This window comes from Protomyctophum parallelum, assembly GCF_964188405.1.
Source record: "Protomyctophum parallelum genome assembly, chromosome: 17".
In the NCBI taxonomy this organism is placed as follows: domain Eukaryota; kingdom Metazoa; phylum Chordata; class Actinopteri; order Myctophiformes; family Myctophidae; genus Protomyctophum; species Protomyctophum parallelum.
In genome coordinates, this window is record NC_139719.1 from 3,952,403 (window position 1) to 3,977,803 (window position 25,401).

The 25,401-nt window shown below is 46.1% G+C and overlaps 1 protein-coding gene across 1 annotated transcript in view; it reads right to left on the reverse strand.

Annotated features, from left to right (window-relative positions):
* LOC310874472 (protocadherin-15-like) overlaps positions 1 to 25,401 on the reverse strand; it is a 282,612-nt gene that overhangs the window by 27,575 nt on the left and 229,636 nt on the right. Inside the window, exons 28-35 of the mRNA XM_083787282.1 lie at positions 25,247 to 25,356; positions 24,452 to 24,592; positions 22,548 to 22,675; positions 15,314 to 15,544; positions 14,766 to 14,854; positions 12,140 to 12,316; positions 4,835 to 5,053; positions 508 to 618 (exon numbers count right to left, since the gene is read on the reverse strand). Coding sequence (XP_083643408.1) covers positions 508 to 618; positions 4,835 to 5,053; positions 12,140 to 12,316; positions 14,766 to 14,854; positions 15,314 to 15,544; positions 22,548 to 22,675; positions 24,452 to 24,592; positions 25,247 to 25,356 — 1,206 coding nt within the window. The remainder of the gene's footprint in view (positions 1 to 507; positions 619 to 4,834; positions 5,054 to 12,139; positions 12,317 to 14,765; positions 14,855 to 15,313; positions 15,545 to 22,547; positions 22,676 to 24,451; positions 24,593 to 25,246; positions 25,357 to 25,401) is intronic.

Below are 25,401 nucleotides of genomic sequence, written 5' to 3' on the forward strand. Positions count from 1 at the left end.
AACCAATCGACCTTGAGAACCACTGGTCTAATTATCTGGTCAGTGGGCGAGGGAGCGTTCAAAAAACGCTATTCCAAACTCTGAATCAGTCCACAAAAGTTGGACTGAAGAATCTTTTCGAGCTGATTTAGTTGATAAATTGGCAGCTGCCTTCAGCTGACAGCTGATGGTTTCAAAGATCTACAAAGAGCTACAGGCTTTCAGCACACTGAAAGTCTGCATGATTTAAGATGGAATGTATAAATAGTGAATGAAGTTAATTTAATTAGACTGTTTCGTTCAGTAGCAGTTTGTTTAGCTCTTTGCATCAGTGCTGTTGCGAATTACTGTATTTTGTATTAAGCTGTATTAATTAAGGAGTTGCCATGTCTCTTCCTCCAACCCTTCAGTCATCACACTATGTCATTTATCTTGAACACAGCCTCGCGAATCCTCGCTACTGTACTGTATGCTCCAAAAGACGAAAGTCGAAGCTTTGACCAAAAGTATGTGCATTGTTCCACTTACATGGCGTTGTCTCCGAGCTCCTCGTAGAGGTTGTTGGCGGTGCCTCCTCCAGGTTTGCCTGTCGGAAGAGCCATTTGGATACGGGCCGTTTTGGCACACTCTTCCTGTCGCCTGCATCAACAAAGAAGACATGATGAACATTTTGTTGGTTGTTCACGTTCACGACGGACGACGCTCGTGCGCGTTCAACGGCAGCGCGTTCATGTGTTTGGGGGCCACTCGCCATTGCAATCCGTCCCAGAATGCACTCTGTTCCTACCAGGAAGGAGGAGTGAATCCGCCTCATGCGCTTTTGAGCAACTCAATGCAAGTGGATGGGAGGAGAACTCGGGTGTCTTCTCTATAGATATATATATATACTCTATGGTCCCAACCCACTGTCTGAACTGCAGTTACCGGTATGCACATTGCTCTGCCACTGAGCTGTGATGGATAACTGAAGCCCAGCTTCCATCTCCTCAATATTGATCCAACAGTGCATGCTGCTCACTGGGATGGGCGTCCAAACACTCCACATTCACAGTCTGAAGCTACTTACACACTGGGCTAGGGCCCAGGGTGGGCTAGGGCCCTACACCCTGGGCTAGGGCCCTACTTACACCCTGGGCTAGGACACTCCACATTCACAGTCTGAAGCTACTTACACACTGGGCTAGGGCCCAGGGTGGGCTAGGGCCCTACACCCTGGGCTAGGGCCCTACTTACACCATGGGCTAGGACACTCCACATTCACAGTCTGAAGCTACTTACACACTGGGCTAGGGCATAGGGCACTGGGCTAGGGCATAGGGCACTGGGCTAGGGCATAGGGCACTGGGCTAGGGCATAGGGCATAGGGCACTGGGCTAGGGCATTGACTGTGGCGGGCAAACTTGGCAAAGCCCAGGACTCGAGTCAAAGTATAGAAACTCCCGGTCGAATATCACTCAACTAGTAGTGAGTGAAATGTGAAAGCTGATTGGAGAAATATGTCCTTGAGTTTAACCCATTCTGACCTGAGATCAGATTCTAAAAATGTCTATTACATCCTGACAGTTTCATTATTAACCCATTCTGACCTGAGATCAGATTCTAAAAGTGTCTTCGATTTTTCAAAAATAGCAGACCTACAAGCTCGTATCGCGCCACTCGGTGGCGCGATATGAGCTTGTAGATCTGCTATTTTTCAATAGATAAAGCATAACATGATGCTGACACCAAAATGGGTGCCCGGTCAGAATGGGTTAAACACTGGAATACACTGGAGTATTCAAAAGTACAAATTAAGTACATATGACTTTGTTATATCAATGCAGTGCTGTATTAAAAAACAGGGACATTATATAATAATGTGTAATTCAGACAGATTTATGACTTTAAATGGGACTGAATGATTTTGGTGCGCACAAAAAACAGTACTCACTCTTTGAACCTGGTGGCGATGGGATGAGACGAACACATCAGTTGAGAGAGAGAGACAGAGAGAGAGAGAGAGAGAGAGAGACAGAGACAGACAGACAGATAGATAGATTAATCATTCATATACATACATACATCATCACCAACACAGACAGCACTGTACTTTCAGTCTGCTCATTGCTCATTGAAATTCCAAATCAAAGTCTGTTGCTCTAGTCTACATTATAAGCATTCACAGGATGCAGCTGTGAGCCTGTGGAGTCGGTGATAATTACCTCCCCTCATCATCTTCCCTTGCATTAACTATCCTCCCCTCCTGAATGTGCACGGCTCCTCTCTTCCACCTCATCTTCACCCACCTCTCTTGTTCCCTTGCTTCTTCGTTTATTATGTTCACTCACTTCCTCTTGTACCCCCCTCTCCTCTCCTGTACCTCTCAGGCAGATGAGTCTCTCTCTCCCTTTTCTTCTTTTAAAGTGTGTTTGCAGGAGCCGGGAGCATGCATGTGCATGCACGCACGCGCGAGCGAGCGCGTGCGTATGTTTGTCTTTGGGAGACAGCTGAAATGAATGTGCTCTCATGATGCTGCACTAAACAAACTAATAAAGACTGGGCACAGTGGGATCTGATGTCACACTGAATCAACAGGAGAAATGATGGGATTATAGGTCCTAGCAAGTAGTGTTTACACACTGCACGGCTTTCAACCGTCTTTGTGGCATGTTGATAAAGGTCAATTCCACCTTGTCAGACTATGTGAACTGTACTACATATACCTGTCATACCATATTAAGAAACTGTGACCTATACGTTTGCTGACTCATGCCACAGCGAGGTTTTACCTCCAGAAAACAAAACAAACAAAACTAGAAAAAGTGCCCTTCTGGGCACAGGTCTCCACCAGGATTCTTCCTCAGCCTAGTGGGAATATGCGTGCACAGTTTCATCGCAATCGGACGCTGCGTTGAGGAGTTGTGGCGATTTGTACAAAGCGGGCTACTCCTGAAAATTGTAGGAGCCAATCGTGGCCAATCAGGATGGAATATGAGAAATCAAACAAACCTGTCTTGATCACATGAGTATGGAGATCATGTGTACCGAGTTGCGTGAAATTTGGATAAAATCTGAAGGAGTAATAATAGAAAATGTGTTTTACATATGTCGGCCTCCTGGTGGCGCTATAAAGAGCAGATGTGAAAAATTCCAGACAAAGGTTTTTCCTTGGCCTCTAGGGAGTTGGCATACAAAGTTATCCACAGATCCGTGCAGTTAGAGGTAAAATCACTTTTGGGCCAGTTATAGCGCCACCTTGAGGCTGAGTTGAAATTGTTCATGTGGCATTTCGTCCTCGGCCTAGTGGGAATGTGGGTGCACAATTTAACGGAAATTACGCGATGTGTTCATGATTTGCAGCATTTTGTTTGAAACTGAGCACTCCTCTGAACTTTGGAAGCCAATCTTAACCAATCAGGATGTAGTGTGAGAAATCTGAAAGACCGGTTTCGTTGAATGGCTCTAGAGAGACTGTGTACCAATTTGCGTGATGTTTGGACAAAATCTGTAGGTGTACTGTGCAAAAACTTTTTTTGCACAAAGCGGCCTCCTGGTGGCGCTATAACAGGCCGTTGTGGAAAGTTTGGGGCAGAGGTTCATCGTTGGCATCCAGGGAGTGTGTGTGCAAAATTTGGCATCGACCGGGTAAACGGTGGCCGAGATTAGCTGCTCACGGACACACGGACGGACACACGGACGGACGGAGTGCAAAACATACTCTCCCCCCATGCCTTTGGCCTGGTGGAGACAATGAAAGGAAGAAAAGTTGACCCGGTCTATAGGCTTGTCAGAAGAGAACCACATACCTCAGGCAGGCAAAATCTCCAAAAGGGAGCTGGTGATATCCCCAGAACTGTTTGCACATGGACTAGCATGTAGTCGTTGATTTTGCACTTTAACACATTAAAATCTGTACAACTGCAATAGTCATTTCTTTTCTTGGAAAGGTTTAGAGGTTGTCTACTGGTTTTCTGTTTAGTTTATGCATGGTTCTACACAGCATCATTTTGACAAAGACAGAAGGAGCGAGTGCAAATTCTCCGGCGGCGGCAATGAGACGCGGCGCTGCCGGGGGGAGGGGCGGCACTTGCCGGGGGAGGTGGGGGAATTATGTCACTTCACTGCCACTCCATTCCGCGGCCAACCAGTCCAGACACCGCAAAATGCCGGTAACACCCGCGGCGCTGCAGCCGGGGAAGGTGGGGGGGAATTCTGACACTCCACTGCCGCTCTGTTCCGCGGCAGTGCGTCGGTCCGACATGCGTTGCGTCGTGCTTGCGGTTATAGCGTTAGGGGTAGGGTGTCGCGGACTGATGCCACCGAGAAACACTGCCGCCTGCCGCGGGGTACTCCGCGTCTGATGCCGCTGCCAGAAAATGCACTGGCTCTCCCTCGACAAAGGTTTTAAAATGGAGTTGGTACAACGCATGTTCAGGTGTTCAGTGTGAATATTGATTAATCTATCCAATTGTCTACATAACGTTCTGTTGTTCACTGTCAAATGTTCTTTTTCGCATTACTTTACCCCACGTGGAAGTAAAAATGAAGTATAAATCAGGCATTAGCCCATTCTGACCTGAGATCAGATTCATACGGGGTTTCCACTGGACACACACTGGTCTGATTAACCCATTCTGACCTGAGATCAGATTCTAAAAATGTCAGTCGCTCTTCGATTTTTCAAAAATAGCAGACCTACAAGCTCATATCGCGCCACTCGGTGGCGCGATATGAGCTTGTAGATCTGCTATTTTTCAATAGCTAAAGCACGACATGATGCCAACACCAAAATGGGTGCCCGTTCAGAATGGGTTAGTCAGTCTGTATTTCTCTCCTCCCCCCCCATCTGTGTTTGTGTTTGAGACCAGGTCCTTACTGTCTGTAAGTGATGATGACTATGAGTATAGCAGGAACACAGCAGACGATGATGATGACTGCCAGGGCCAGCAGAGCTCCCTCCGTGTAGCCCACGCTCTGAGCGGCCTTCTTCACACTCGTCACCACGTCGGGGGTCCGGATCTCCAGGATGCGGCCCCCGGGCGGGAGGTGAGGCTGGAGCTCCTTGTTGATGTCCAGGAGTTTGCCGTCGAGGAACCTGTGGACGGGATACAGTAAACACAGCACTGCCACTTCCTGTTTGTGTTGGAATTCATTTGGTTGACAGCCATGCGTATAACTGTACCAGTGTGTGTGTGTGTTTAAGACAGTCAACCAATGAGTCAGACGCTCTGGCAGCTCATTTCTAACCAGGTATAGTCATTTTGTCAGCCAACCTGTCTGTCTGGAGCGGAAGCAAAACAAACCATATCCACAAGCTTGGTCATGTTGTACAATGTATCTGTGCTGAGGACCCCCTCTAAAATGAGATGCGACATCTCAAGGGGCTTATCCTTTCAATAAAGGTATATATGTTTCATGTTACACACACGCAGACTTGGACTATATATATCAACATCTGTCGTCTTATTCGTGAAGCCCACTTCCATTTCGTCTTTACAGTCGCGCAAATTTATTCTAATATAAATAGAAATCATCTAACCCTCTAAGACCCGCATTCATTTCTACTTGCAAAAAATAGATTTCAACCTTACTACTACTTTGTACTACTAGGACTAAGACAAAAAAAATATATATATATATATTGTGGGATGTCGCATGACAGCGGGCCGTCAGAGCGCCACCCCACCGAGAGTCAGTGGAGCGTCAGAGGCGGAGCACAGCTCGGAAGACAGCGACCCGCTCTGGGTCACGTGATTGACCACAAGTACCTGCCCGTCTTCCTCCTCAATCAAACCAATTACGCAACAGCCGCGCTGCGCGCGTAAGGTTTGAAAGGTAGGACACAGAGGAACGCTCCGCCTCATTCTCCACTGACTCACGGAGGGAGCACTGACGTGGCAATCTGGCGGTAGGTCTCCACACTCACACACACACATCCCCTCACTGTTGCCACTGGTTCTGATGCTGTGCTAATCATATGTCTCACTACACAGGCAACCCCGGGACGGAGGAATCCCGAAGAGGAACCCAGATACCACTCCTGAAGGAATAGGAGGAAATATTATAGACTGTTATACCCTGACATAGGAAGAATATAAGTTAACCAGCTGTGTGTGTGCTGTGCGCTGGCATTTCATTTGACTTTGACCTTGACCTAGAGTAAACCCTCAATAAATGCCCGAGTAGGCAAAACTTGCTGTGTCTCCTGCCTATCGTTGTCCAGTGGCGCCCACAAGTGGTGGAGAGTGCGGGCTACACTGAACCACGCTAAGCACTGGAAATGGAGCACACCCAAGCTGCAGCAATCGCTGCACTATTAAAAAGTCAGACCGATTTGCAGAGAAGCCAAATTGAATTACAGAACGCGGTGCAGGAATTAGTCCGCAGGGGCAATAGAGAACAGCCCCGCGCCCCCCGTGCTCCTGGAGACGTGCTGACCAAGCTCTCCCCCGAAGATGACATCGAGGCTTATTTGGATGTATTTGAGCGCACCGCCGCTCGAGAAAGGTGGGCACCAGATGACTGGGCCTCGCTACTAGCACCCTTCTTGACCGGCGAGGCACAGCAGATATGCCGTGGGCTTCCCGATGCCGACGCCCGAGATTTCGGAAGACTAAGGGCTGCCATCCTAGCCAGCCGCGGGTACAGCTTGCCAGCCAGGGCCCAACGTTACCACAACTGGGCCTTTTCCCCCACCCAACCCCCGCGAGCGCAAGTGGCTGCGCTGACGCGCACAGCACACAGCTGGTTAACGACCCCGGGCGACCCGCCCGCTATTGATAGGATGCTCATTGATAGGATGCTCATTGATAGAGTGATCCGAGCAGTGCCGCCAGATTGGCGCCGTTATGCCTCCCAGGTCAGTCCCGGCTCAGTAGATGAGTTGGTGGCATTATTGGAGAACTACCAGGTCACCCTGGAGATGATGAAGTCCACTCGGGTGGATGTGCCGAACTCGAAGCCTACTGCCTCTAGTGAGAAAGGTGGAAACAACTCACGCCGAGGAGCGGCCTCTAGCCGCCCCAGTGGAAACCAAGCCCCCCCCTCGGATGCCAACGCTCGGTCCCAGGGCCAGAACCCACGCCGCTGCTACGTGTGTGGTCAGCCGGACCACCTGTCCTGGAGCTGCCCAGATAGGGACAATGTCAACATGCAGTCGGCGACCAGTGCGGATGGAGCGAGGTCCTGCCTCCACACAAACAGCGGTCCCAACCGGCGAGCGCACCTAGCTGTCAAAGTGGATGGCACCGATACGCACGCGCTTCTGGATAGCGGCAGTGCTGTCACCCTCGTCCGCGGCGACCTGGCTGGCCCGGTCGGAGACGCCACCGTTCCGGTCACATGTGTCCACGGCGACCTGCGCCGCTATCCCATCAGTCACGTCCACGTTCAGACCACCCGGGGCAGCGCTGTCATTTCGGCAGGGGTGGTGCCGAATCTACCTGTCCCCCTCCTCCTCGGCGCAGACTGTGAGTTGTTTGACAGACACTGGAGGCCCGGGCTGAACCCCGCACCACCGCAACGCCGCCGGGGACGCCGCCGCCGCCGCCAGCCCAACACCGAGCCGCTGCCGGCGTGTCCCGCCTTCGGACCCCCCACGGACGAACCGGTGAGCGATAGCTCTGGGCAACCTAGCGAGGAGAGCCCGGCAGAAGAGGAACAGCTCCCGCAGAGAGATGAAGCAGCACCCGAGGAAAGCATGGATACCTTTGCCGAGTTTCCACTGACAGAGACAGTGGAGACAGCACAGAGGGGGGACTTCGCCAATGCGCAGTGGACGGACCCCACATTGGACGGAGCCCGACGAACCATCGCCCAGATCGATGGAAAAAATTGTGACGGGGTGAGTGACATAACCTCTCCTTATTTTCTCACAAAAAATAACCTGTTATATCGGGCTGTAAAGGGGCGAGATGAGGAATGGACAGAACAGTTACTAGTTCCCAAATCCCACATTACTCGAGTGTTGTATCTGGCGCATACGCACCAGTTGGGAGCCCACTTGGGTGTCGATAAGACGTATGCACGCATTCTGATGCGCTTCTATTGGCCAGGGATTAAGCGGGCCGTGGAGGAGTTTTGTAAAAGCTGCCCGGAGTGCCAAAAAACCGCACCGCGCCTCTCTTTTCGAAACCCGTTAATTCCACTGCCTATTATTAGCACTCCTTTCGCCCGCCTGGGGATGGATATAGTCGGACCGTTGCCAAAATCCACTCGGGGACACCGATATATCCTCGTTATTGTTGACTACGCAACGCGGTATCCCGAGGCTATTCCATTGCGCACGGCCACAGCCAAAGCCGTGGCGCACGAGTTATTGATGATGTTCACGCGAGTGGGGATTGCGGAGGAATTATTAACTGATCAAGCGACTAACTTCATGTCCCGCCTGTTAAACCAGCTATATAAGTGGCTCAAAGTCAAACGGATTCGCACCTCAGTCTACCATCCCCAAACCGACGGCCTTGTAGAACGCTTTAATCAAACATTAAAAAAGATGTTGCGCAAGCTCGTTGACTTGGATGGGAAGGACTGGGATCAATTGATTCCGTATGTGCTCTTCGCAATACGTGAGGTGCCCCAGGCCTCTACGGGGTTTTCCCCCTTTGAGTTAGTGTACGGCCGAAGACCCCGCGGCCTGCTAGACATCGCCAAGGAAGCCTGGGAGAGTCAGCCGTCTCCACATAGGTCAGTAGTGGAACATGTTGAGCGTCTACAGGAGCGCGCAAAAAAAATATGGCCAATGGTGCGTGCCCATATGGAAGAAGCGCAGCGAGCTCAAGCACGCACGTATAACAGAACTGCCACCCCCCGCGAATTCCAGGTCGGGGACCAAGTGCTGGTACTGGTCCCCACCAGCGAATGTAAATTCCTGGCTAAGTGGCAAGGCCCGTACGAAGTAGAAGAGAGAGTCGGACCGGTCAACTATAGGGTAAGCCAGCCCGGCCGACGCAAAACGCACCAAATCTACCACATCAACATTTTAAAAAAATGGCAACCCCCGGGGCCCCTCCCATCAACAGTGTTGTTAACGACAGTCTCTTTCCAGCTCCCAGTCCCAGTGCCGATAGGAGAGGAGCTCACACCCTCGCAGAAGCAGGATGTGAAAGAACTGCTGGGCCGGGCTACGGACGTGTTCTCAGAACTGCCGGGCCGGACTCACGTCGTCCAGCACGATATCCTCACCGCCCCCGGGAAAATCGTCCGGCAGAGGCCATATCGCATACCGGAGGCACGGAGGCAAGCCATTAGAGAGGAGGTACAAAAAATGTTGAAATTAGGAGTAATTGAAGAATCACATAGTCCGTGGGCCAGCCCGATTGTGATAGTCCCCAAGCCAGATGGCTCACTAAGATTTTGCAACGATTTCCGAAAATTGAATGAAGTGTCCCTGTTTGATGCGTACCCCATGCAGAGGGTCGACGAGTTGACAGAACGGCTGGGCCCCGCCCGGTTTGTCAGCACCCTTGACCTGACCAAGGGCTACTGGCAGGTCCCCCTCACCAACCGGGCCAAACCCAAGACAGCCTTTGCGACGCCTGACGGGCTGTTTCAGTACAACGTGCTGCCGTTCGGGGTCCACGGAGCACCGGCGACGTTCCAGCGCCTCATGGACCGAGTGCTCCGCCCACACAGTGCATATTCGGCATCCTACATCGATGACATAATAGTCCACAGCGCCACCTGGGGGCTGCATCTACAACATTTGGAAGCAGTCCTGGGGGCCATACGGCGGGCCGGACTGACGGAAAATCCCAAGAAGTGCCGCCTCGGCCTCACCGAGACAGACTACCTTGGGTATACGATCGGACGAGGTTGTATCAAGCCCCAGACGAAGAAGGTCGAGCTCATCAGAGACTGGCCACGCCCCTCGACAAAGAAACAGGTGAAGTCATTCATGGGTCTTATATCTTATTACCAGAAGTTCATTAAAGATTTTGCCACTGTTGCAGCAGCCCTCTACGACCTCACGAAGAAGGACCTCCCGCATCATGTCCACTGGACGGCCGAGGCAGAGGCCGCGTTCCAGAAGTTGAAGACCGCGCTGTGTGAAGAACCGGTCCTGGTGTCCCCCGACTTCACGAAGCCCTTCGTCCTCCACACCGACGCCTCCGGCACGGGCGTCGGGGCAGTCCTGTCTCAGGTGGTAGGAGACGACGAGCATCCCGTCACCTATATCAGCCGTAAGCTGCTGAAGCATGAGAAGAACTACAGCACTGTGGAGAAGGAGTGCCTGGCCGCCAAGTGGGCCATACACCACCTGAGGTATTACCTGTGGGGTCGACTGTTCACACTGGTCACAGACCACGCGCCCCTGAAGTGGATGGCGAGAAACAAGGACCGCAACGACCGCGTCACCAGATGGTTTTTAGAGCTCCAAGACTACAAGTTTGACGTCGTGCACAAACCTGGCAAGGAGATCGGCCATGCCGACGCCCTGTCCAGGCGCTATGAGGACCGGGGCAGTGAGCCCCCCGCCGCAGGCAGTGGGCTAAGGGGGGGGATGTGTGGGATGTCGCATGACAGCGGGCCGTCAGAGCGCCACCCCACCGAGAGTCAGTGGAGCGTCAGAGGCGGAGCACAGCTCGGAAGACAGCGACCCGCTCTGGGTCACGTGATTGACCACAAGTACGTGCCCGTCTTCCTCCTCAATCAAACCAATTACGCAACAGCCGCGCTGCGCGCGTAAGGTTTGAAAGGTAGGACACAGAGGAACGCTCCGCCTCATTCTCCAGTGACTCACGGAGGGAGCACTGACGTGGCAATCTGGCGGTAGGTCTCCACACTCACACACACACATCCCCTCACTGTTGCCACTGGTTCTGATGCTGTGCTAATCATATGTCTCACTACACAGGCAACCCCGGGACGGAGGAATCCCGAAGAGGAACCCAGATACCACTCCTGAAGGAATAGGAGGAAATATTATAGACTGTTATACCCTGACATAGGAAGAATATAAGTTAACCAGCTGTGTGTGTGCTGTGCGCTGGCATTTCATTTGACTTTGACCTTGACCTAGAGTAAACCCTCAATAAATGCCCGAGTAGGCAAAACTTGCTGTGTCTCCTGCCTATCGTTGTCCAGTGGCGCCCACAATATATTATATAATAATTTAAAAAAAAAAGTTTGATGAAAAATGTATAATAATTATATAATAATAATAATAATAATAATAATTTAATAAATTACATTTGGGGGATATCTTTCACAATAATGAATAAAACATGTTCTAGACATTCTAATGATCACAAAAAAACATATATTACAATTATTGTACCTACTTTTATTAGGATAAAGGTCAAAAGTCTTAGGTTAAAAAAAAATTCAAAATCGAGTCCAGACATTTTTAATTTGTGTGAATTTCAGCCTCTGTGGGGGGTATTTATATGCAAATATCATGACCAATGGCATTGAAATGGCATTGCAATGAACATCACTGATGACGTTTAGGTGAAAAAAATAATAATAATTTAGTAATAAAATTGTTGCTAAAAAGCAACGCTGGGTCTTAGAGGGCTAAGCATATATTGCTTGTTGCTTAGCAGAAAAGAAAATACAAAAAGAAAATGTAAAGATATTTTAAAAGGGAAATGGCAGCTTCGGTACTCAGCTCATGGGGGCTATAGTTCCAGACTCTATAGGCCTATAGCATTCAGCTTCGGTACTCAGCTCATGGGGGCTATAGTTCCAGACTCTATAGGCCTATAGCATTCAGCTTCGGTACTCAGCTCATGGGGGCTATAGTTCCAGACTCTATAGGCCTATAGCATTCAGCTTCGGTACTCAGCTCATGGGGGCTATAGTTCCAGACTCTATAGGCCTATAGCATTCAGCTTCGGTACTCAGCTCATGGGGGCTATAGTTCCAGACTCTATAGGCCTATAGCATTCGGAGATTGTGGAATAGTTGTCTGGATACGCGAGACTATGGCACGACCATAAATGGTCATGCCTGGGGTGACCAACCAACCAATTGCACGTTTTCATAGTAAATGCGACCTGTGATCGCAAAAACTGTGCTAGAAGAAGGCACATGGATAAACAACGTTTGTAATGTCCACCCACCCACTAGGCAATTTTAATATATGATTTAGTGTAGCAGGGAAAAGTATAGAGCCCTGGGGCACCCCGGTCAGCTAAGTACTGTATGGTTTAGGTTATTAACTCCGGCTGCTTACTTGTATAGCTCCTTTATTGATATAGCTCTGTTGGTCAGTGGGTCAATGGCGTAAACCATCAGGTCCGACTTGGAATAGTCTTCCTGTTCATAACCTTCACCATGACGATGGGGCCCAATGCTCTCCACCACGACCTTGGCCCCCGGTATCTGGTCCTGGACATGTCGCTCCAATATGCTGAGAGAGAGAGAGAGAGAGAGAGAGAGAGAGAGAGAGAGAGAGAGAGAGAGAGAGAGCACTAAAGTGTGAAAGAGGATGTAATAGATTCTTCTGAAAAAGAAAGCTCTTCCATTTAAACCACACACGCACGCACGCACGCACGCACACACACACACACACACACACACGCACGCACGCACGCACGCACACACACACACACACACACACACACACACACACACACACACACACACACACACACACACACACACACACACACACACACAGTGTGCTAAAATACATACTGTAGATGTTCTAGCTTGGCAGTCAGACAGACAGACAGACAGACACCCTACTGTGCAACATTGATTCCTGTCCTCCAGAAACACCTGCTCACAGCGGGAACCGTCTTACTGAATGTGACTGTGAGCTAGTGTATACTGTATGTAAGCGTATGTGCGTGTGTCTCTCTCTGTGTGTGTGTGTGTGTGTGTGTGTGTGTGTGTGTGTGTGTGTGTGTGTGTGTGTGTGTGTGTGTGTGTGTGTGTGTGTGTGTGTGTGTGTGTGTGTGTGTGTGTGTGTGTGGAAGGATCAAAGGATCAAAGCAGCAACAAATCAGGCCTCTGGCAGACTGCTTGTCAACTGGTACAGGAAAAAACATTGGGGTAAGCTTAGGTGAGTCTGAAAAACATCTCATACCCACGTACTGTTAAGCCCTACTGCACTGTATATCCTGTATTTTTTCATAGAACGAATAGCAGATCTGCAAGCTTATGTTTTGGACAACTGAAAACACTTAAAAGAACTGAGAAAATAATTCAAGTGAATTGGGGTGATAGCTAAGAGCGGTTAGGGCGCGTGCCACATGTCTTCTTTTAATGTTGCCCATATGGCCGGTCCTGATTAGTTTGCCCAAAATAGAGATGCCAAGGTTCATGTACTGTAGTTAAACAAATCTTCTAGAAAGACTAAAAGCCCCAACGAGCAACACCTATTGTTCCTTTCACCCAACCAGATATTTAGCTTGAAGTTGTGGCACTATAGTAAAGGCCATGGGTACACAAAGATCTGTAGGGTCGGTTCATCGTGATTATGAGATATTTTGTGTACAGTGTTTGAATTTTGACCTAAGCATGGTGCTACAGTAATGGTCATGGGGGCACTCAAACGGTTAATTGTAGCATTTGTCCACATCCGAGATTATGTTAAGACTAGAAAAAGTGCCCTTCTGGGCACAGGTCTCCACCAGGATGAGCAGATGTGAAGAATTCCAGGCAAAGGTTTTTCCTTGGCCTCTAGGGAGTTGGCATACAAAGTTATCCACAGATCCGTGCAGTTAGAGGTGAAAACAGTTTTCGGCCAGTTATAGCGCCACCTTGAGGCTGAGTTGAAATTGTTCATGTGGCATTTCGTCCTCGGCCTAGTGGGAATGTGGGTGCACAATTTCACGGAAATCACACGTGTTCATGATTTGCAGCATTTTGTTTGAAACTGAGCACTCCTGTGAACTTTGGAAGACAATCTTAACCAATCAGGATGGAGTCTGAGAAATCTGAAAGACGTGTTTCGTTGAATGGCTCTAGAGAGACTGTGTACCAATTTGCGTGATGTTTGGACGAAATCTGTAGGTGTACTGTGCAAAAACTTGTTTTGCACAAAGCGGCCTCCTGGTGGCGCTATAACAGGCCGTTGTGGAAAGTTTGGGGCAGAGGTTCATCGTTGGCATCCAGGGAGTGTGTGTGCAAAATTTGGCATCGACCGGGTTAACGGTGGCCGAGATTAGCTGCTCACGGACACACACACGGACGGACACACGGACGGACGGACGGACGGACGGACGGACGGACGGACGGAGTGCAAAACATACTCTCCCCCCATGCCTTCGGCCTGGTGGAGACAATAATATCTTAACATATCTGAATGTTTGTTTGGGTGTACAAACGGACAGACAGATGGATGGACATCATCATTCTTAGAGAGCCTCCTCTAGTGGGGCTAAAATGGAACTGGGTTTGTTGCGATCATGTGTCTGACACAGTAAGAGGTTGGATATTGCCTGGTTCCAATATGACTTTAAAAAAGTGTGCGTTGAGTTGCAGAACAGTAATAATGAATTGCATTTTTATGGCGCTTTTCTATGCACTATGTGCCTACTCAAAGCGCTTACAATGGTTCATTCATTCATACATTGGGAGGTGAAGCGGCGAACAGTCGACGCCAGCGTCCTCACTTCCCACCCCCAATCCAACCCTTGATGCTGAGTGTCAAGCAGGGAGGCACTGGGTCCCATTTTTTAGAGTCTTTGGTATGACCCGGCCGGGGATCGAACCCCCGACCTCCCAGTCTCAGGGCGGACACTCTAACCACAAGGCCACTGAGCTTGTACTGAGCAGTACAATTAGTGGCTCCTGTAGGCACTGAGCTGTGTTGTGTGTGGATCTACAGTATGGCCAATCAGAAGTTTTACCTCAGCAGCTGGTCCTTGTTCTTATCTACAACAGTGGGAGGGACGTTTGATACGATCACCTGCATGTCCAGCTGGTTCACCACTGACACCTGTGAAAGAATGCAGATGCAAATGTTTATAAGGTATTTGAATTTATATCACAAAAAGGAAAAAAACTAAAAGACAAAATACAAAATACAATATAGCAATGTGTTGTGATACAACATATACGCAAACACATGGAAAAAAGGAAAACCAGAAAATCAATTCCACTTGTTTCCAGTTCAGCTTTATAAATGTCTTGAACCGACAGCCACTAGAGCAGTGTGCTAGAATTGCTTTGAGATAACATCAAATGCCATTGTTTTATCACTTGTATGAGAAACAAGAATGCTAAGCCCAGATACAAGATAAAATTACCTGTCAAGATAAATGTTTTTCTAAAATTGCAAAATGTGGCACAACGCAACGCATTGAAGAAAGTCAAATGAGGTGCAGTGTGGTTACTTGGAAAGGAAAATGGTGCACATCCGAGCTCACGCGTCATAGTTACAATCTGCTTTACTCACCACTATCTCTGCCTTGCTGCTGTGTCCCTGCCCGTAGTTGTCTGTAGCGACGACCTCAAACTTAAAATATGACCTCCTCATGTTGCGGTACATGATGGCGGTCTTCAGCACCCCACTGTATGGCTCAATGACAAAGCCGTCTTTGCCGTCTTTGCCGTCTTTGCCGGCAGGGGGACGGATGATAAGTCGGTACAACATGGAACTGTAGTTCCCAGTGTCCTTGTCCAGCGCCTGAGGAGACAAATAGACAGCAGAGACAAAAAGAAATGCATTGTAAAAACTAGAGACAGAGACAGAGACAGAGGTACAATTGAGAGTGAAAGAGTGAGAGAAACCTAGAGGGTAAACAGTGGCATCGTCATTAGAATGGCATTATCATCAGTGATCACCATTCTCATTTAGTTTAATCGTTGCGCTCATAATGACAGGATATCATCATCATCATCATCATCATCATTACAACCACTGCTTTCATGATTGTCTCCCTCCCGATGAAAACTATTGGCAGCACTGCAGTGTGCGAAATATACCCTACGGCAAACGTTTGGCCCATTTTGGAAATTTGCGTTCCCATTGTGGGAATTCAGATACATCCGACAGTATCAATCATCTTCTCCTCCATCTTGTGATGTTTGTACACTACTGGACTCAGGGACTGTACTGGTTTTAGCTGAGCAACTACTATGTACTATGTACACAGCCCCCCGTTTGATCGGAGAAGCACTGACAGAGCAGTACATGGTAAATGTACTGATTTTCATCAGAGGATTGGGAACAAAGACCACTGTGGCTCCTACATTTTTTTCAATGTCACTTGCTTTCTGGGATGTTTGACCCTGGGAGAGGAGTTACGTCTCATAATGAATTGTAGTACTCAGAGACGACAGTAAGAGGCGTACTGGAGCTTTAAGCTGCACATGGCTTATATTCATGCATTCTGTCAGGCTAACTGTCTAGCTGTGTTGTCTACCTCATTCTCTCACTCACTCACTCTCTCACTCTCTCTCGCATGCATGCATGCATGCATGCACGCACGCACGCACGCACAAACAGTCTGGGAGACATTGATTCAATGCCAGTTCTTTACGAGAAGGGCTGGCAGTAGTGGTGCTCTAAGCTGCACATGGCTTATATTCATGCATTCTGTCAGGCTAACTGTCTAGCTGTGTTGTCTACCTCATTCTCTTTCACACTCTCACTCACACTCACACTCTCACACTCTCCCTCACTCTCTCTCTCACGCACGCACGCACGCATGCACGCACGCACGCACGCACGCACGCACACACAAACAGTCTGGGAGACATTGATTCAATGCCAGTTCTTTACGAGAAGGGCTGGCAGTATAGACTAAACATCTAGCTTTGAGACGCCCCGCACATTAAGAGCAAAGACTGCGACAGGGAGGAGGAAAAGTAATATGTTCTTGCATGTCGCAAACAGCGATATCAGAGGAAGAGAGGAGGCATGGCAGGGAGGCAGGAAAGAATTTGGTATTTAAGCCATGACGTACTGTAAGCGCCTCCCCCAGAGCCACTCCCGGGTCCTTCGGAGCGGTGTTTGAACCGATCTGAGACTAGAACAACCACTAAAGTCTAATTTTACCGCTTTCCTTCCAACAACAAAGCTACTGCTCTCACAAATCTGGCTGTGATAGGCTGTCTGCCCCACACTGAATACTATCGCCATTATCCTCCATTAGAGATCGTATTAAAGGTTTTATGACATTAATTTTCATTTATTTTTATTTTTATTTTTTATTTTAGGTTTTATGACCTCAATTACACCCAAAAAACCTGAACTTTGAACATTCAGTGGATTTTCTGTGGTCTGAAGTTTTCTTTGGGGTTTGGAAAACCTTTTGAGCTACAATGAAAACAGGCAAACAGTGAAAACAGTGACATCTGCTGGCAAATCCCATTGACATATATGGGATTTGCAGGGTCTTACATCACTTACTGCTGGCTAATCAGAGCACCTGTTTGAGCCAGAAAACCCCAGATCACAGAAAATCTACTGAATGTTAAAAGTTCATGTTTTTTGGGTGCAATTGAGATTAGAAAACCTAAAAAAAATAAGAACAATTCCAAAATCTTTTTTTTAATGTCACAATCCCTTTAATGCAATATAGATTCAACATACTCAACCCTGCACACATTCTAAATATGCCCCCGAAATATTGTACTGAGCAAATGTACTGTTACCACCTTCAAAAATAATGATAATTACCCAGCAAGCACGGTCAGGACGAACCTGGACGAATTAGTGTCATCTCGATTGGGCCAGATCAAGTCAAAACAAGACTAGTCACATCTGGCCCAGAATATCACCTGATTTCAACCAACATAAATTTCACCCACTAAGACGGACGTCCCTGGATGAATCAGAGAGAGACTGATCGAGGCCAGATCAACTTAAGTCATTATCATAACTAGTCAGATCTGGCCCAGAATAAGCTATATTATTGATTATATTAGTTTGATAAGATTAGCACAATCAATACATGCAGAAATACCAGCCGCAACATGGCGTAAGTATGAATAGAACAGAGTTGCATGGTGAATTGACAGCATTTGAGTGCAGAAAACTTGGCATGCACTCCAATTGGGAGTGTGGGATCTTTCAAATAGCATGATGAATATTAAAGTCCCTGTCACCGGTCCTTAAGATAATAAGAATGACTCTATTTATATAGCATTTTTTGGAAAACAAAGCGCAAGTCACTACAGCACTTTAGAGCTCTTCAATCTCGGTTAACGTTCCCAAAAGATTAAATGTTTCTTTCCCTCCAAACAAACCTTGCAGCAAATAATTGATTTATAAGACAAAATAAAAGCAAGCTAGAAGAAGAAAAGTCAAAAAGGAGCAAGGAAGCAAGTATGGAGGAAAGAACAGAACAAGTGAGGTAGGAGATAAGGAATCCGATATGAAAATGAATAAATGACTGTATGTCTAGGTCTATTATTTGTCAAAAGTGACAGAAACACAAAACAATTGAAGAACACAGACAATGTGTGTAGAGAGAACACAATTATGAGAGGATGCCATCCAGTCTGTATAGATCTGTTATCTGCCATGGAACATGTAGACAAAGACATTCACTCACAATGCACACACTCACAATGCACACAAACGCAGGCACGCACATGGATGAGCGAGCATCATGTGGAATGTACTTAATCTGTCTGTCTGTCTGTCTGTCTGTCTGTCTGTCTGTCTGTGTCTGTCTGTCTGTCTGTGTCTGTCTGTCTGTGTCTGTCTGCAGAGATGGGCAGTATTTGAAATACATGTATTTGAAATACGTATTTGAAATACTTTTTTGTATTTTGTCATTTGTATTTCGCTGGGATGGAAGAAATGAGATGTATTTTTACATTTTTTGACCCAATATTTGTATTTTGTATCAAAATACATTTTCAATGTATTTTGCCCATCAGAGATGGGCAGTATTTGAAATACATGTATTTGAAATACGTATTTGAAATACTTTTTTGTATTTTGTAATTTGTATTTCGCTGGGATGGAAGATGTATTTTGTATTTAGATAAAATTTTTGACCCAGTATTTGCATTTTGTATCAAAATACATTTTCAATGTATTTTGCCCATCTCTGTCTGTCTGTCAGTTATAATTAACTGTTATTTAATAAGGCAAAAACGGTTCTAACCTTTTGATCTTTCAGCCGGGGACCTAGAAAAGCCAGCCAATGAATGGGCTCTTTGAAACATGCTATTGGGTCAGGTGGGGGCCATATAGATAGGAGCTAGAAGAGCCCAAGACACACAATGTGTTGTGACCTGTAATACATAAACCATGCACTATAGGGGAGCAGCAAGAAATGTTGGACTGAAGAAAGAGAGGCTTCTATAGTTTGAGAGCAGTAAAGTAGCACACTTGGCCAATTCCACTTTATTTGGAGAACAAAGACTGATAATAAATGGTGAAAATAAAGTTAATTAAAAGCCAATGTGCTTTTGGTGGGACAGCCCGCCTTTTTAGCCTAACAGCGGCAGCTGTACGGATTCTGCTGCCGAGTGTCAAACTTGTGAATCTATCAATCCACCAGAGACAGTGGAGAGAGTGAGAGAGAAATAGGGAGGCCGGGAGAGAGATAATCCCACTAGTTAATCTGATTACCTGCTGGATTTTTGGATTAGCTCCATTTGGAGAAACCAGCCTACAAGCAGTCAAAACCCAAAGCGTGCACATGAACCGATATGAACTCACTGAAGAATTAGCTTGCAGAGCACTGCACGCCACCACAATATCATTACTGTGTGCTGTGGAAATGAAAATAATCTTTTGAGAAGCTATTGAGTCTTTTCAAAAACAGTGATGTCAGTACTACTACTCCCAAATTTAAATGACAGTTCTAATTTACGCCTTATCAGACGACGTCACACTGATAAGCACCGCAGCTCAAGAACCCCGCCTCTCATAAGATGCAATGGAAAAGTTCTAACTGCGCTCACATCAAACTTTCAGATGCTGTTTTTCTCCCAGTGTGGAGGAAGAACGATTAGGACTTTTATTGTGATCTCTTACTCTTGAAATATATAATCAATTGGTTTCTGTTGTGTGTGAACGATAATAGCAATTCAAAGCAGTTGTCCTCAAAGCCACACCTACTGTACATTTGTGCGCACCTGCAGCCCATCAAGTATAATTTATGCTTTGTCCCACGATGGTGTCGCGCATGCAGACCTCTACGCTCAGTCGCGTCCGCGATGCGATGTGAGCTTGTACATCAGCTGTGCTTTGCCTGCAATGCTGTTGCGCAATGAAGTATAAATGTCTCCCAGGGTGCATCTCACTAGCTCCCCAAAACAACAGGTTGGAGAATCTGTTGGGAATTGATTACGTGAAACAGTCACCCGTGCGACCACTCTCAATGTTTGTAAACAGATATTTGTTCTATTAGTTGTGTTCAGTTCTCAAAGTGAGGTCCAGGGAACTCCAGGGGCCATTGAGGGGTTCCAGAGGTCCCCAGCATAAGAACAGTTTAATCAGTTAAGCCGTATTGTATTTTTTGAAATATTTGAAAATATCAGATAATTATTACACAAGCTCATGAACTATTGCATCACAACACGCTGTTAACTTGTAGATTTGATATTTTCAAAACATGAAGACAAATCATGACAAATCTTCTCTTATGGGGGTTCCTGGCACAAACTCTTTTCAGATGGAAGTCCGTGGCCAAATTAATATAGCAGAAACATTGTATCTGAATTTCAACTTTTAATGTTTTCCGTAAATGAATGGATATACTTAATACTTCATCATATGACAGTGTTGTACAAGTAAGACTCAGCTGTATGTCGACTGTGTGTTCTGTGTGCTTTTGACCAAATAACTTATATACATCCATTTGAACACAGGTTATTTTCCCATTCCTTCCACCCGACATCAATTTGGGGGTTCTTGACATGAAATCTTTTGAGAAAAACTTAACTATATGACCAATTATTGAAATACACCCACTTATCCGTGCTACTGACAATGTAGCTGAGATGAGGTCGAGTTCCGTTAGTCTGCCAAGCTTCTATCTAGCCAATTATAAGACACAAAGATGAAAATACTAGAGGGAGGCTCAGTTAGAGGGAAAAGATACGGACTGTTTTGTCTGCAGAGCATCTACGAGCTGGTATACAGTACATGCATAATGCATTAGCACCAGTCATACTGATTGGATCACTTGCCTTTTGCTTACTAACGGCCAGATGTCACAGCCACGGTATCTTCCGGAATCCACAGTATCTCCAGTATCTTCCCTTGTGTTTCTGTGTTCCCCTCTATGTCTGTGTCACTTGTGTTGGTTTGTCTGTAATGTATGCGTCTGTGTGTGCCTCTATGTACGTGTGTCTTGCCACTCACTCGCCTGGATCGTGCACACCTGTCTTCAATGAGCACATCACCTCCCTCAGCCAACACACCTGCCATCCATCAGCTCATAACCTCTTCTGCATATTGACTCGGCCCGGCTCTTGTTGTTTCAGCTTCAGTGGTCAGGACTCGTAACGCGCTTCAGACCTCCATAGTTCAGTTATCAGTACTTCGTGTTTTGATTCCAAGGCTGTTTGCCGACTGTTATTGCCATTGTGCTCAGGTTCCGGCCGCCCGGCCGGCCGCTAACCTGCTTACCTGCCAATCAGCCTGCCATTTCAGCCTGTCCAGACCATTCACCATCACTCATCAACTCCCTGCTGTCCTCTACAATGAACCATTGCTACACACTTAAACGAACAATAGATTATGTCAGAGAGAAACACCAACCCAACCTCCCTGTCCAAAATGAAAATGTGTTGATAAAATGCGCACAAAAACCTTTGACAAAAACTCCTGAGTTACTTTAGTTTATTAAGCGAATCGAGCGAGAGAATCGCCTTTAAAAAACAAATATATTTCCATGATAAGAGTTTTATGATTGGATTTCATCCTGCACTGGATGTTTCCATTTACAGCCGTGCGGTGTTCCCCTGAAATGCCACCGAAGTAGTGCTCAAAACTCCAGTGATGTCATTGGGGTACATCCATGAATGTGAAAGCTACTGTAGCACCCTCTTTAATTAACTGCTATCCACGGCGGCTGTGACATTGTCCTTGTTTGCCGTGTTGAGAATATTTGAACCATGATGCTAATGGTGCCCATAGAACACTTGGGCAGGCAAGGTCAGAACTTGGATGAGAATAATTCATGTAGGAACGTCAATAAAAAAATCACACCCATGTGAAGTGAGGGCTGCTCTTATCATCATACAGTACATCATCTCATTCTGGCCAATCACAATTTGCGTCCTCAGTTTTCCATCTTCACTTTTCTGTCCTCACTTTTTATCCTCAATACGTACTTTGCTCAGCCAATTAAATCATCGCTATGGGGTGCTCAGCCAATCAAATCATTGCTATCATTCACACAAAGCTGGGCATCGCCCCTCAAAAAGGCCAACATAGACAGAGCTTATTTTCTGTAAACATAGCATTATGTATGATAAATATTGGCGACTATAACGGAAATATCTCCCTTTAAGGAAAGTAAACAGCTATTTTCTACATTTCTTTTGGCAAATGCTCGCCTCTTCTCACCAAATTATAGCCTATTAAGACGTAAGGATGTGGTTAAATTATCCATAGGAGCATGATCCAGTGTGCAGACTTTATTGGATGTGCGTGCCTTTTATTTACAAACTGTTCCCTTGAGCACTCAAGTATTCATTTGTGTATATTTATTTACCTGTACTTGCAGAACTGGGGTGAATGTTTTGGAATCTTCTGCAACTCCACCTAAGTACAGTGGTTTGGTGAAGACTGGTGGGTGGTCGTTTTCATCACGGACATCAATCATCAACTTGGCTGTGTTGGCTAAGGGAGACAAAAATGCACGCACACACGCACGCACGCACGCACACGCACACACACACACACACACACACACACACACACACACACACACACACACACACACACACACACACACACACACACACACACACACACACAAAATAAACACTAAGGCATGCACCGCAGTGCAACGACTGTGAGTCTGTGAGTTTGCAGATAAACCAGTCATGAGAGGAAAGTGTACTCCAGCTGTGTCCAGACTACTGGACCAATTTGTATGGGTCCCTTCATTTTTGTTTCCTACATTTTGTTTTTAATTTTTATTTCAAAACATTTTTAAAAAGCATTCCCAAAAATATGATTTATTTTCATGAATATATATATTTTTTCAGTAATTGTCATGAAGAAATAAAAGAAGAATCTAAGAAATTCCATAAGTTAGAAAACTAATGTTAAAGCTCACAAAGCAGCACGAAGCGACGCATTGTGAGATCTGCTATTTTCAAATGACCAAATTGTGTGTAGGGCTGAAGTTGTTAATGTTTGTTTTGCTTACTTCTAGACTTTAGTTACTAGTTACTTTGAAGTTTTTGATTATCAAATAACTTTTAATAATAACAGGACCTTCTGAAATAAAATCTAATTGGATCAAGACTGACTTCAGGGAAAATAAACATGCACAAAGAAAATCCCCCGCTCTCAGTGCTCACTTGTTTGAAAACGCCACCCTGTGGCTTAATGGCTACACTGCACATTAAATACATTTAGGGGTGTGGCTAAGAATCTGGGGGTTGGACTAGGGGTGTGGCTGAGAAGAGTGGGAAGAACTAAGACACTTGAGGCCACTGTATTTTAACTAGTATAGTTTGGGTCCCAGGCAAACGTCTAATTTCTCTTTTGGGTCTAAAACATTTGTAAAACATTACTTCAAAAGCATTGTGTCATGTAGACATAGCAAATAATAACTAAAGTTAAAGTTAAAAAGTTTGTTCATAACCACATTAGCTGCCCTTGAAAAAGTAATGCAAGAGGGAAAAGCCAAAACAACAAGCTGAGACAAACTACAGCTTATCATTCAGTATTTTCCTCCCAGAGTGGAAATATCACTGAAGAGTGAATACGTGTTGAAGTCAAATTGATTTGCGATGTGCTTGAAATTCATGCTAATTGGCGTGATAATTGGCAAAGAATCAATTTTGTGCCATTTGTAACACATTCTCCTAAATTAACGCATGGGGTGAACCGCATAATTAAAGAAGAAAGCAGAGGCGACGAGAGATGAAGGAAATGAAAGGAAAGGAAGCTGGCCTGTTATGAGAGGAAGAAAAAATGGAAGGAAGGAAAGAGAGAGAAAGAGAGGGAAGTAGAAGAGGAAAAGATATCTGGAACAAACAAACAGAGAATGTACTGTATTTGTTCCAAATGTGAAAGAAGAGGAAGAAACTAATTAGAGAAACAATGACTTAATTTATCATTTCTGATAGAGCCTTGATGAGTCGCTCTCGCCCAGTGTTGGGGAACGTTACTTTTTAAAAGTATTCTGTTATCTTACAGGATTACCGTCATTAAGAAAAGTAACTCGTTGGATTATTTTTGCGTTACCGACAATTAACACTTCTGATGCCCAGGATGTCCACACACGTCTTATCAAATAAAACCACGGGGTGCTACAGACGGACGAGAGGGATCGGAAAAGAAAAGAGACAAAAGAAAGAGAGAAAGAAAGTAGAAGAAGAAGAAGAAGAAGAAGAAGAAGAAGAAGAAGAAGAAGAGATAGAAAGGGTCATTCAGACTTACTCTTGGAAGGTGCACGGAGGTTGGAGGACAACACTCCCATGGAGTCTGCCTCCACTTTCAAAACGTAGCTGCTGTTGGTCTCATAGTCCAGCAGCTTGGCTGTGTAAATCACTCCAGTAGTGTTGTTCAATATGAACACACCTGGACGGACAGAGACAGAGAGAGAGAGAGAGAGAGAGAGAGAGAGAGAGAGAGAGAGAGAGAGATAGAATAAGACACACAAACCTTTAAGACTTTTATGAACAGTTAATTCTACTGCCCATAATATTTTATGATAGATCAAGAGGGTTTGGGCAAGTCATACTCCCACAGTATCCTATAACCATTGGCAGTTAATTTGCAATGCCCTCCCCTTCGTAACTTCACCATGGTGGGAAGTTGGGGAAACTTCTCAAAATCTAATAGCATGAGAACACTTAATCAGCAACAGTTTCAGCAACAGTGCTGAAACGAGTACCGCAATTAACTGAAACTACAGGTGAGACAGGCTTGTTTTCTGTGCTGTTAGAACGCATTGCTTTCTGTGCCATACAGCGTCTACTCCATCTATACCAAGCACTTACATAATTACGTTGTGGTCATTGTAATGGTCAGCAAGCAACTATCCACAGCCAGTTTGGGTTATGCAGAGGTCCAATAATGACGTTTCTAAATCAATGTTACTAACGGGTGAGATTTGTTTCCACAGGACGAAGTTGGGTAATGAATGAACACTTATAGTGTCCAATAAGTACAAGTATTCTCTTGTTGATGGTTATTTTCTGCCAGAGAAAATGATCAAAAATGCATAGTCACCTCTCTCGTTGCCGTCCACAATAGAGTAGATGATAGTTTGATTGACAGCTGCAGCCATGATGGATCCTACTTTTGTTCCAACTGGAGCCTTCTCACTTACTGGAGGGAACCTGTGAATGAATGAATGAACAAACGGACAAATGAATGAATGCATC